General features: G+C 40.4%; 2 protein-coding genes across 2 annotated transcripts; both read left to right on the top strand.

The window, feature by feature from the left end:
- Positions 1-7,948: 7,948 nt before the first annotated feature.
- On the top strand, positions 7,949-9,588 carry LOC113724338 (zinc finger BED domain-containing protein RICESLEEPER 2-like). The gene is made up of 2 exons (XM_072076962.1): positions 7,949-9,289; positions 9,535-9,588. Exons 1-2 carry the CDS (start codon positions 7,949-7,951, stop codon positions 9,586-9,588), a joined length of 1,395 nt encoding a protein of 464 aa, XP_071933063.1.
- Positions 9,589-9,737: 149 nt separating this feature from the next.
- On the top strand, positions 9,738-10,719 carry LOC140035933 (zinc finger BED domain-containing protein RICESLEEPER 1-like). The gene is made up of 3 exons (XM_072077283.1): positions 9,738-10,120; positions 10,211-10,269; positions 10,536-10,719. The coding sequence occupies exons 1-2, from the start codon at positions 9,746-9,748 to the stop codon at positions 10,250-10,252; spliced, it is 417 nt and encodes a 138-aa protein (XP_071933384.1). The 5' UTR covers positions 9,738-9,745; the 3' UTR covers positions 10,253-10,269; positions 10,536-10,719.
- The last annotated feature ends 2,729 nt before the right edge of the window (positions 10,720-13,448 follow it).

Here is a 13,448-nt window from a genome sequence, read left to right as displayed (position 1 = left end):
AAAATTCAAAATCATGGGACTGACCCGAATAAAACTTAGAATCATGGGACTGACCCGAATAAAACTTAGAATCATGGGACTGACCCGAATAAAATTCAAAATCATGGGACTGACCCGAATAAAACTTAAACTCATGGGACTGACCCGAATAAAACTTAGAATCATGGGAAATTCCAGTATACTTACCTGAAAATAGCTCAAAATTTTGCCCCAGTAGAGATTTAGTCTTTGCATCTGCTCCTATAGTTGATTCCGCATTGCCATGTTGTTGCACCTTTTGAGCAAATTTGCTCGTGACATTTCCGATCCGTCTTTGTTCACTGGAGACTCTTTTCCGATACTTGCCCCAGTGCGAAGAGTGACTGTTTTTACGCACGAAATTTTTCTTGCAAAAGAAAAAGGACAAAGAAAAGTGCCACCATCATTTGAGTCGTTTGCCCTTGAGAATCGTGTAAACGTGAGTCTTTTGATGCCTTCGCCAACTTTTGCCGCGGCATCTGACTTAGTTGGATTTGTCGCTTCCAAACGTCACTGCTTTTCCCAGACTGACCGGGTATGCATTTTGCCATATTGTGAAGCCTGCGTACCTAGCTTTGTTGAAACTTAACCCTTTTTAAGAAATGACTGAACCCAAGTATGTTTCGAATAAACCACGGGGGTTGTTATTCACCAAAATTCAATGACCAAGAATGATGTATGCAAGGTAACCTCACATGTCATGCAGGAATGAACATGAAAAAGAATGTAAAACACAACCAATTGTGCTTGATCCTACAAAATGCCATGAATACAAGCAATTGAGGAAAAATGAGTTTCATAAGAATGTATTTGCAAAAGAATATTTTTACAAAGTGACACAGTTTTGGCCAATGGATGTCGTATTCGAATCCCTGGATATCCTTGTTCCGGAATTCGACCCTGGTAGAAGTATTACGAAGAGAAATCTCAAATGAACCAAACCACCAACTGTTCCTCCTCGTGCTCGCTCATTGCAGAGACCTACCTTGGCGCCCTTTCGGGTTTTCACCAAGGTTGCCCCCCTCCCTTTTGTTTTGTTTTGTTTTTCCTTTTCTTCTCTTTTTTTTCTCCTTTTCTTTTGAGGTGCCCTTTCGGGTTTTCACCTAAGGAAGCAATAGAAGAGCTCGACCATAATCGACTCAGGAATGTAAGCTGAAGATTGCTGGCATCAGTAAAATGTGCTTCCCTTATAAACTTAAGCGAAGGCATTATGGACATCACTCGCCAGTTGATTAGCAAACTTCCCAATAAAAATACAGCAAGTGACAAAAGCCAGGACTTTGGGCTTTTGAAATGATGTCAGGTGGGGTGTTTTCAAGAAAAGTTGAGGCTTGAAAGGAAAAAATTTTAATGAGGGGTGTGAAATAACCTGAGATTGCATCATTTTGAGATTATCTCCAATTTTTGAACGAAATCGAGAAAAATTTGCCCCAGTTTGATTGGATTTCTCTCTTCGCATTTTTCATTGCATTTTCTCACTTTTACATTTCCTTTTGAAAACTAAATTTGCCCCAGTGTGGGGTTTTTTGCCTTCTTTTTTTCTTTTGTCTTTTGATCATCTCATCTCAAAATAAATTTGCCCCAGTGTGGCTTTTTCCTCTTGATCATTTTTTCTCAAAATAAATTTGCCCCAGTGTGGGGTTTGCAATTCTCAGGGGCTGCCAAACGAAAATTATTGTTCTGATAGCTCAAAGGGGATGACGAGGGATGAAATGTTTTGATTGGAAAGGAAGATGGCCTGACTTTTGTTTCGCCCCTTGCATGATTTCCAAAAGAAATTTGTATAATCAAAAATAAAAACTTCTTACAAATGTCTGAGTTGATAGGTTGAGGGAATGTTTGTCCATCCATCTCTTCAAGGATAAGTGCTCCACTCGGTAGCACCTTTTGAATGACAAATGGCCTTACCAGTTTAGACCAAATTCATCTTTGACTTCATCTTGCATTGGCAAAACTCGCTTTAACTCTTTGTCCTCTTTCTCTAAAGGACCGGTGGCGGACCTTTTTGTTATGAACACAGGCCATGCGTTTTGGTAATATTGGCCATGGCACATGGCATTCAGCTGCTTTTCATCCATCAAAATCAATCGTCGGTGACGCTGCTTTAACCAATCAGCTTCAAACTTGGCAAGGAAGGAATTTTCTCAATGAAGGAATTACCCAATGAAGGGTTTTCTTCATGAAGGGGCTTCTCAATGAAGTGATTTCTCAATGAAGGGATTTCTCAATGAAGAGATTTCTCAATGTATGAGTTTCTCAATGAAGGCTTTTTCAAGGAAGGGATTTTCAACGCAGGGATTTTTTAATGTGCGGCTTCATCGAATTCCAGAACAGTGATATTCAAAGGGTCAAATAATTTCATCTTTGGCCATCTTAAAAGAATTAAAAATCAGGACAATAATCAAATAAAACAAACTGCGCATTTCATGAAACTCCAAATAAAAGCGGAAACAAGACAAAACTCAATTGCAAAAGACGCTTTCATTAAGCTATGCAAGAAAAAGTTTTAGTGAATTTTAGCAAATGACAACCCCTAGATTTATCAAAATTCCCTTCGAGATAGAGGATAGTCAGCCATCCAAATTGTGCAGAGCTCCGTCATTGGAAGTGGATGCCTCAAAGGAGTCCTTGTGTCTGGGAAAGGGGTTTGTACTTATACTCGGTCCTTGTTCACCTTTTCCCCTTAACACTATTTCCCCTGCCTCAATCATGTCTTGGACTTTGTGCTTAAGGGCTTTACAAGCAACGGTTGAGTGACCTGGTGCTCCCGAATGATAGGCACAAGTGGACTGTGGATTGTATCCAGTAGGCATGCCATAAGGGTAAGTTGGAGGGGGAATCACACCTATTTTACCAGCAGCCTTTAACTTCTCATACAATTGGTCCAAAGGCCTGCCTAGGTTGGTGAAGGTCCGGGTACGGCTTTGATTGTAGGTTTCAGTAGGTTGGGAATAGTTATAGGTGGGTCTATTTGGTGGAGAAAATTGTTGATTGTAGGGAGGTCGGGGTCGAACTTGTTGGAAGTTAGGTTGAGATATTTAAAAAGGGGCTATAGGCGAGTTGTTGTAGTTAGGGCGAGGTCAAGGATGAGTGGTATTGGTGTGATAAACAGGATGATGGTTTGAATAGTAAAGGTAAGGGTTGGAGTAGGTAGGGTATTGTCGAAATTTGGGCTTTGGGATAGGGTTTCGATCCCAGGCAAAAGTGATTTCCCCCTCTTTCTTTTGGAATTGTTGCTTCTTCCCACCACTATTACTTTGGCCTTGCAAAGCTTCCAACTGCGATTTGAGGGCAGAGACATTAACAATCTTCCCAACTCTTACAAAGTCATCGTACTCCTCAAGCTTATTGACAATGGCGGCGAACGAACATCCAGTCATGCAAAAAATTTCTTCAAATTACGGCGGATCATGTGCCTTAATGAAAGTGCGGATAATTTCGTCCTCAGTCATTGGTGGCTCAACTATTGCAGCTATCTTCCTCCATCTCTTGGCATAAGTCTTGTGATCCTCAGAGGGTTTTCTTTTTGTTCCTTCCAACGTGGTCCGTGTCGGAGCCAGCTCGCAGTTATACTCGTACTGCCTCACAAAAGCATTGGATAAGTCAATCCAGATTTTCACTTTTTCGGGCTTCAGGTTGGAATACCAGTCGAGTGCATCCCCCTCCAGACTTTCAAGGAATAACCTTAAAGGTAAATTTTCATCATCCACCGGCCTACCCAACTTATTGGCGAACAATCGGAGGTGTGTCTTGGGATTGCCCGTGCCATCGTATTTGTTAAACTTCGGAGTTTTGAACCCCTCAGGTAATTACAAATTTGGAAAGAAACAAAGCTCATCATAGTCCAGCACTCCTTGCTTGTTTAAACCCTGACTTTTTCTCATAAATTCATCAAAACGATCAAGGCGCTTGAGCAACTTCATATCCATAGGAGCAAAACATTCTCCTACTTCTGGTTTAGCTTGGACAGTGTGGTCTGGTAGGAAAGGCTCTGCAGTGGTGTGATAAAAGGTATGCGGCTTGGGGGGTATATTCGAAGTGATTTGAGGTTGTGGACCTTGCATGTAAGTAGGGAAAAATGAAGGATTAGGAGGGTAAGTGTATGGCAAATTTGTAGTGGGATAAGTGAAAGTTTCCTCGGGTGGAATTGGGAAAGATGGAGCAACAGTGGCTTGAATCGAAGGTATGACAAATGGCTCTGGCTCAGGCTGCCTGCCGGGTACGAGCTCGGGTTGAACTCCGCTGCTAATTAGCTCGTCAATCAATTTCCTTTGGGCTGCCATCTCGGTAGCCATCTCACCAAATTTAATGAGCATTTCGGTTAGCTGAACCCCCAAACTCGCAGTCTCGGGTTGAGTGGTAGTAGTAGACCTATCCGACGGCTCCGGTTGTGAACTCATGTTTACACGACTCCTCTGAGCTTGACTACGAGATCATGTTATGATGGGGTTTCGACGAGAAGCTATGTTTAAATATTACCTGAGAATTTTTGAAAAGATTGCCTTTAGATTTACCCTCGCTTAGTTATTCCAATAAAAATAAAGAAAAAGGCAAGAGTTAGTAGATATCCAGAAAATTCGGATGCATGTCCTATGGGGGAACCCTTTTTGTGCCAAGGGTAGGCCTAGCATGAAAATGCAATCCTCTGAGGTAGGCACTATACCATACCTGATGGATCTGATCAACTCATTGAGTGAAAAATAATTTTGAAAAATTTGGTCAACTGGAGTGACGAGAGACATATGTCAAAATGAGGTCAACGTTCGAATGGATTGATCACTTTTGATCGATACAAGAATTTGCAAAAACACACGGGTTTGACCTTAACGAACTTCCTATCGAAGAGATTGGAATTTGTTGACAAAATTTTCTTAGTGAAGTACGGGTCAAAACCCCAACTGATCAAATGGCTGGATGTAATGGATGGTTTTCTCAAAATCGACAAGGTTTCCCAATTTGAAATTCGACCTTGAAACCCTAATTAGTCAAATGGGTTGAATGAAATTGACCATTTATTTAAAATCGACTGGATTACCTTAAAAAGGGAAACGGGTCAAATGAATTGAGTGAAATTTAATAACTTACTCAATATTGACCGGATCATCCTAAAAAAGGAACTTGATCAAATGAAACTGAATGAAATTGAGAATTTTATTCAAAATTGACCGGATCGCCTTAAAAAAGGGTAAACTGGTCAAATGAATTTAATGAAATTGATGATTTATTCAAAATCGATTATATTGTCCTAAAGTGAATGAATCGACAAAATGGATCGATTGAATTGTCCGGCCATTGGTTATTTCAAAATTATTGAGATGCATTAGTCTATGACCTTCTAAAAATCAAATTTTGGCCTCAATTTACTTATTGTCTCAATAGTGAGGAATTATTTGTGAATTTCTTCAAATTAATGTCCTTTGCGCAAGGGATTTTTACCAATTTTGATAAAATGGCCAAAAAATGATTATTAGATGCTCATATCCCAAAAATCGCTCTTACGAAGATGATCGGATCCTACCTTACCTTGTGCACTACCTCTTTGGATGGTACAAAATGTAAACGTGCAAGTCTCCTTGCATTAAGTATCCGAGACACAAGGTGGCTTATTCTTAGCACGGGATCCCCTAAATGGCATTCCCTTCTAGGGTTTATGCATGATGCCAGTTTATTGAAGCGATAAAACATGATATTATGACTTAAAGGGACCTTTTATACGCCAAGGTAGGCTTAGAATGCTATGCAATTATTAATCTATGAATGCAATATACCAAAATCTTTAAACGTGCAATAACCTATCTACAAGGGTAGGTTCTAAAAGAACGTCATGCTAGACCTCTTATTTGCTAGGGTTTAGGAATGCAATGGAGACACAAAACCAAGAAAAGTTAGTTCAGCCAGATAAATACACATAACACATTGTAGCAACGAGATAAAGCAATCAGTACAAAGAAATAAAGCAATAGGAGGGAAAAAAAAGGTTGGACCCCTCCCCTCGTGAATAGTGTCCCTAATAAGGCAAGACAGACTCTACCCTAGGCAAGCTATCATGGATGCATGAGGTATTGGCACACTAATGCATCTAGACTCGATAGGTTTTAGGTCCCCGAGCCTTCAGACTTGGAAACCAAGAGTCATCAATCCCAAGGTTCTTTGTCGGTGGCTCGAGCGATTCCCCAGACATTGCTACGCACTAGGGCTGCACACGAATCGAGCCGCTCGCGAGCCGCTCGAGTCAAAGCTCGACTCGAGTTCGGTCAAACTCGAACTCGAGTCGAACTCGAGCAGCTCGTTTAGTAAGCGAGTCGAACTCGAGCCTACTGAGATTAAGCTCGTTAGCTCGTCGAGCCATATGAAATTACAAAAATACCCCTAGTTGTATAACTAATTACTAAGTTGGAAACTTCAGAGTCTTCAGACTTCAGAGTTCAGAGCAAAAGTTATTTCCCAATTGCATTTCTAATTGCTTCTCCCGCTGTCCCGTGCTCCCGCATCTCTCTTTCCTCTTTCCTTCACAATTTCTCAAACAAACCCTAGCCACCGCCGCCACGAGTGCACCACAGGTCCACAGCCACCATCGCCACGGCCACCACAGCCACCACCGCCACCGCCACCACAGCCACCACCACCATCAAAATAACACCTGGCGGCTCTCCTCGGCCCAGCTGTATTCTTAACGACTGCTAACAGTCCTTCCTTTCGCGCCGCTCGTCCTTCATTTCCCACCTCGAATCCAGATTATAACAAAAAAGCCCTCAATTTGATTTCCAATTTAAGGTTGGTTCGGCGTTCTCCTAATTCGTACGTTGGATCCGGGATTTCATTTGGGTCGCAGCTTCACTTGTTCAATTAAAGAATTTGTAAGTATATTATTTTCTCTCGTCTGAAGTTTGCTGCTTCCCTCTAGTTAGCAAGTACAAAATATAGATTTTGCCCAAATCATATATATATATATATTTATATATGTATAAATATATATATGAACACAATAAAATCGATAACTTGATGCATGCTGATGGTTGAAGTGGCAGAGTAGAAAAATGGCCTGCTTTATTGGTATCTCTGCACCATCTGCGGTTTCTTGACTTTGAATATCATGTTCTTTTAGATGAAAGTTGTGTCGGCTTAGTTATGTTGGAAATAAAAAAATATGCGGAAGAGAATCATATCTACAGATACATCTCTTTTGAAGATTGCCTTTGTTATTTAATTAGGCGATGGTAATAATTTATCCGACTTGAATTGTGTAATACACTAGTGACATTTTTCTATTGCAAGTATATTCACTTCTGGGGCTCTTGTGACCATTGAGTAGTTGACCATTGTACTGATCGGGATGTTGAGCAAATGTGATTTTTGTTCTTTTTCTTGGATGATATTTGTTCAGGTTTTGCAGATATGCATCTTATGTTTTCTATTGTCTGATCAACAAAAGAAGATCCCTTAGTTTGCTTCTCCTTTGTACAAATCAATACCATGTATTCAATAAGCAATGCACTTGGTTAATAATATTTGAGATAATGCAGTAAGGTCGTGATACCTTGTTAAAAGCATCCAACTATCCAAGACCAAGATCTGATTAGTGATGCAGGGATCATATGAACAATTTTTTTGGTTCTCTTTTCTTAAAATGCCATTGACTGGAATCATTTCAGAAGAGACAATGATAGTAACTTTTAAGTCATCCAAGTTTGGGCTGTTTTTTTCCAGGTGGGAACTTCAACAGATTAAGTGTTTTTTTCTAGGCTGGTTTTTGCACTTTTTTCTTGGCTGATATTTTCTGCTTGGGATGATTTAATATAAAAAATTTGATAGAATTAAAAAACACAAGCTCGTTAGTTCTATGTGTTTTATAGTATTGAATGTTTGAGAGTAAAAGATGGCTGTCTAATCATGTTTTATTATTTTCCTTTGTCAATAGTTGAATCATAATATGGATAAGTCTGCGGAAGATGCGTTTTCACAGCTAGGTAGAACAGGTGGGAATTCCACTAGTCCTGTGAATATCATTGACACAGAGGGTGGAAATGACAACGAGGAAGAGCTGGAATACTCTCTTGGCGACGAAGAATTTGGAAGTGAAGAGGAGCAGTTAGAAGGCGATACACAAGCTCCTGTTCAAACTTCAAACCAAGATGCTATTGAAGGTGATACTCTAGATGCTTTTAAAAAGAAAAAAAGAGCCAGAAAATCTGAAGCATGGGATGATTTCGAAGATGTGGAAGTTGGGCCTCAAAAAACAATTTACTCAGAGTGTAGGCATTGTCAGTCTAGATTCAAAAAGACGAAGACCGGTACAACTTCAAGTTTGTTAAGGCATCGGAAAAATTGTTCTAAACGATTGGAGAAACTCAAAATAGTAGAGGCACGCCAGCAAAAACTCAATTTTCCAGCTGCTGATTCTAGTTCAAATGCTCATTCCCTCCTTCATACTGGCAAGTTTGACATGGCTGCCATGAGACAAAGCGCGGCTGAATGGGTGCTTATGCATGAGCATCCCTTTTCAATTGTGGAGGAAGATGGCTTCAACTTAATGATGAAAAAGGGGATGCCTGAATGGCAAAAAATCAGCCGGACTATCAACAAGAAAGATTGTCTTTCCGTGTATGAAAGAGAGAAGCAGAAATTGAAGCATTTGTTAAGTAAAGTCAAGAAAATCAGCTTGACCACAGACCTTTGGAAGTCCAAGAACCAAAAAATTGAATATATGGTTATAACTGGACATTGGATTGACACCCAGTGGAGATTACAAAAACGGGTCCTCAACTTTGTGCATGTTCCCCCTCCACGTCCGGGCATTGCCATTGCAGATGCAATTTACAAATGCATGTTGGATTGGGGCATTGAGACCAAAATTTATACAGTGTCAGTTGATAACGCGTCGAATAATGACACCGCACTACGATGTTTGAAGGACACCTTCTCGAGAAACAAGTGCTTGTTGGCCAAAGGAAAGTTATTCCATGTGAGATGTTGTGCTCACATACTTAACCTAATGGTTCAAGATGGCCTTAGTGAAATTCAAGAAATAATTCATGACATAAGGGCAAGTGTAGAGTTTGTAAACAAAACTGAAGGGAGGCGATTGATCTTTGGTGAAATTGTACACCAGCTGCGATTGCCTGATTTAGTGCTGATTTATGACTGCAAAACAAGGTGGAATTCGACCTATGAGATGCTAGCTTGTGCTCTCAAATTCCATGAGGTGTTCCCGAGATTCAAAGACAGAGAGCCAAGCTATACTTTTTGTCCTTCCACAGAAGATTGGGAAAAGGTAAAAAAGGTGTGCAGTATTTTAGGAGTTTTTTGGAATGCAACTCATATAATATCTGGGAGTGATTATCCGACAGCTAATTTATATTTAAATGAAGTTTGTCGGATAAAAACGCTTCTAGATAGCAAAGCAAATGATGAAGACAACTTTATTCAATTAATGGTTTGGAAGATGAAGATGAAATTTGACAAGTATTGGGGTGAGTGTAATCTGATGATGTCTATAGCAGCTATCTTGGATCCCAGGCTCAAGATGCGAGTTATCAACTACTGCTTTCCATTAATATATCCTCCGCATGAAGTGCAAGCGAATATAAACAAAGTTCGGCAAGCATTGTATGATCTATATGCCGAGTATGTGGAGCTGCATGTTTCAAGTTCAAGAGGTTCTGGAGCAAGCTGTCAAATAGTGACAAATGATCCAGTTAGCAAGAGTAGCAGTAGTTCATCCTCTACAATGACACACATTACTGGAATGTGTGAATTTCTATCTCATATTGCTACTGTGGAACCCGTTCAACCGGAGAAGAATGAGCTGGATATCTACTTTGAAGATGGCCTTCTCACTGCTACGGAGAAGTCGAGCCTGGATATTGTCAACTTAGATGCTTTGAAATGGTGGAAAAACACAACAAAATACAAGATTTTGCCTAAGATGGCTGCTGATATTTTAGCCATTCCTGTTAGCACCGTAGCTTCGGAAGCGACATTTAGTGCTGGAACTAGAGTGCTTGACTCCTACCGTGCTTCTTTAGCTGCAGAAACGGTAGAAATGTTGATGTGTGCTGGGGATTGGTGTCGTAAGCTACACGGGGTGAAGAAAAGGGATAAGGTAATTATATTGCAAATTACTATTTCTTCTATTACAATATGTTTTATAGTTAGATTAATCTTGGTCTTTATTATTTTTTTTACTTCGCAGAAAATGAAGTCAGCACAAGAGATTTCATTGCCTATTCCTTGAACTTTTTCATGTTTTAGGTAATCTATATTCTTAGTTTTTTGGCTATTGGTCTCTTTATTCATTTGGCTGCTGGTTTCTTTATATGTGTATATGATCTATTTGGTGGCTGGTTTCATTGCAACTAAAATGGAAGTTATTTGGCTGCTTTAGTTCCTTTTTTTCAGATGATTTTTAGCTATTGTTTAATTTATTGTTTGGGCTATTCATTAGTTGAATTCTGGGCAGGATTTTTAGCCGCTGTTTTTGTACATTGTCTAAAACTTTGTGACTTTTTGCGCTTCAGACTGGGCCCTCCACGTCCGGGCATTGCCATTGCCATTGCCATTGCAAACTTATCTTGGTTCAATATGTTTCTGTTGCTGATCAGAGGAAGAGAAGAAGTTCGTGACTTCAATGATTGTCCTTTTTTATGTGGCATGTATTTTCTTATCCTTTTCTTTCTTTTAGACAACGTGTAAATGAGAAAATGTACATTGGGGTATTGATGATTTAAGTAACTGGCTTTCGTTTCTGGGTTTTGTTTAAATGGTTGAATTGTCGATTCTACTGTACTGAGCTTCTTGGAATGGTAGGGTTTTAGTTGTCTTGTGACTTAGTTGAGACTCAGAGGATTGGTGATTTCTGCACTCTTTTGTATGATTGCGTTGGATAAGGTGGCAATGTGACTGTAATCTGATGTGAGTTTCACCTTGGATTAGAAATGTGCTTCAAATTGAGGGATGGGAACGGAATTTCAGAGTCATTTTATTTTGATATCAAATTGTCTTTCATTTGTATTGATGCAGCTCCTGAGGAAGTGTGAAGGATCTTAAATGTGTTAATGTATATGCCTAATGGAATTTTGTTCCTTCATTTCTCCGTTCCTTCAATTCCTATGTTTTCTTTTTTGTTCTTGTATGATCCTGATGATGTACAATTTGTTATTAGTGATTCTGTTTAAAACTTAAGCTAGGAGACGGAGTAGAAGCCTTAGATTTAATTCCAAAAATTCGAGCTCACGAGCTCTCACGAGTCAAAAATTCGAGCTCACGATTCGAGCTGCTCGCGAGCCCGAAATCGAGCTTCAGCTCGCGAGCCATATCGAGTCGAGCTCGAGCCTAGTATTTTTTAGTCGAGTCGAGTTTGAGCTCAATTCTTTAGGCTCGTCGAGCTCGAGCTCGAACTCGAGCCCACCTATTTTTAAGTCGAGCTTGGCTCGATAAGTCCAAAACTCGACTCGGCTCGGCTCGTTTGCAGCCCTACTACGCACACATCGTGTCATGGCTACATGTCATGAGTGAATCTATAAAAAATCCTCAACCTTCGACTAAAAGCTAAAGGCTATGAATCCAAAGCTTAAAATGAAAGATTGAGTGACCCCTCGGATCATGCTACGCACACATCGTGTCGCGATCACAAGTCCAAGTGAGTCGCCTAAAATCCTAATAGGGTGGAGTGGCGTGACAAGCCACTAAAAGGAAAATAAATGAGGGGTGAAAAATTAAAGCGTATGCACGTATGCTAGTGCTCGTTTGGAGGGGAGGGATCAAGAACCAACGCGAGGCTCTAGGGTATGTCCCCCACCCAAATGCAATGCAAAGCGCGAGATACAACATACATCCAAACAACCAATCATACATACGTGAGTGAGGCAATCGTTTGATACGCGCTCGAGGCAAAAAAGTCCTAAAATAGAAAATGCAACCCTAATATCCAAATGCTATACATAAAAAGGGTAGAAAAAGGAAAAGAATAGCTAAATCAAATGCTTGGACCCACTTAGGAAGTCCCCAGTGGAGTCGTCAAGCTCTCGCGCCCCACTTTTGAAAATAGGTGTGAAAGTAGTGTGTGAGATATGTATGTGAACGTGTGTGAAAGTGAAAATAAAAGGCCGTGGGATTGTGAAATGCGACGGTTTGGCCAAAAATATAGTTCAAAAAGGGTTTTTGAATGGAAAATGGAGTCGCCACTTGGTATAGAGTTAGGGTGTACCAAGTCACCCAAAAAATGATTTTTTGGAAAGAAAAGTAAACAAAACCATTTTTGAAGAATTTTTAGGTCTACGTAACCAAAGAAAGGGATCGGGGGTCACATTTGATAAGGGAGAAGGCAAAGACAAAGCCTAAGGCACTCCCTTACCCTAGCCAAAGCTAGTTGCGTGACTTAGCCCTTTTTTTCTAATTTTTCTACCCAAAGTATGTGTTGCATGTTGGATATGACTAATGGATATGAAAACAAATGCAATCCTAAATCTAAAAATATTTCTTATGAGGCTTTTTGATCCCAACCACATGAATTGTGATGGCCAGTAAGGAAAGCCCTCATAGAAGTCATGAATAATGCAAATGAAGACTCAAGTATGAGTGTAAGTGTGCAAATGTAAGAAAAGTGCATGTGTGCCAATAGAGAAAATAAAGGTATTTGTGTGCAAGTGGATGAAAATAAGGTATAATGGTAGTAAATATATAAATGCAATTGGGTGCAATTTGTGAGGTAGAAAATAAATGATAAAAGAAGAACAATGTGCAAACATGGCATGTGGATTGAGAAAAATATAAGTAGTGAGAAACTGTGGATGAAAGAGTGAGGAAGTGATATGCCATTGGGCCTTTGGTCCAGTGGTCATTCCAAACTTTCTAAGGCCCAGATATATCAGCTTTGTCCAATCCTTAGTAGTGATCCCTTGACTCCTCCTTAAAAAGTTTCATAGCAGACTTAGTAGTAAACAATCCAGACGGGAAAATGAGAAAACAATCATTTGCATTCTGGGGAAGGTGAAAGAAAGTTTTGACGTGACGAGCGACAACATAAGGCAAGTTAGGGTTTGCAAAAGTGGTCTGCCTGGCCATGGCGGCACGGCAGCCGGCATGGCCCGTAGGGGATAGGAGTTTTGCGGCGGTGGTAGCAGATCAAGGCAGTGAGGAGGGTTTTAGTCCAGGGACGGTATCGACGTTTAGAGGGGAACCGGCACTCAGAATTGCGAAAAAGGATATCATGCAATTGGCTCTTCCATTTCAGCACGCACTTGTGGGTCGTTTCTCTTACAGCAGGCCACCCAAGGAGGTGGTGCGGAAGTTCTTTCTGTCGTTGGGTCTGAAGGGGGAGTGTGCGGTTGCCTTGTTAGATTCGAATCACGTTCTCATCAGACCAACATTGGAGGAGGATTACACTAGACTCTTTGTCCGCCGTACGTGGTTCATAAAGAGTTCGCCTATGA

This window comes from Coffea arabica, chromosome 2c (genome assembly GCF_036785885.1).
Source record: "Coffea arabica cultivar ET-39 chromosome 2c, Coffea Arabica ET-39 HiFi, whole genome shotgun sequence".
Taxonomy (NCBI): Eukaryota; Viridiplantae; Streptophyta; class Magnoliopsida; order Gentianales; family Rubiaceae; genus Coffea; species Coffea arabica.
The sequence above is the reverse complement of the archived record's forward strand: the minus strand, read 5'-3'. Positions and strand labels throughout refer to the sequence as shown.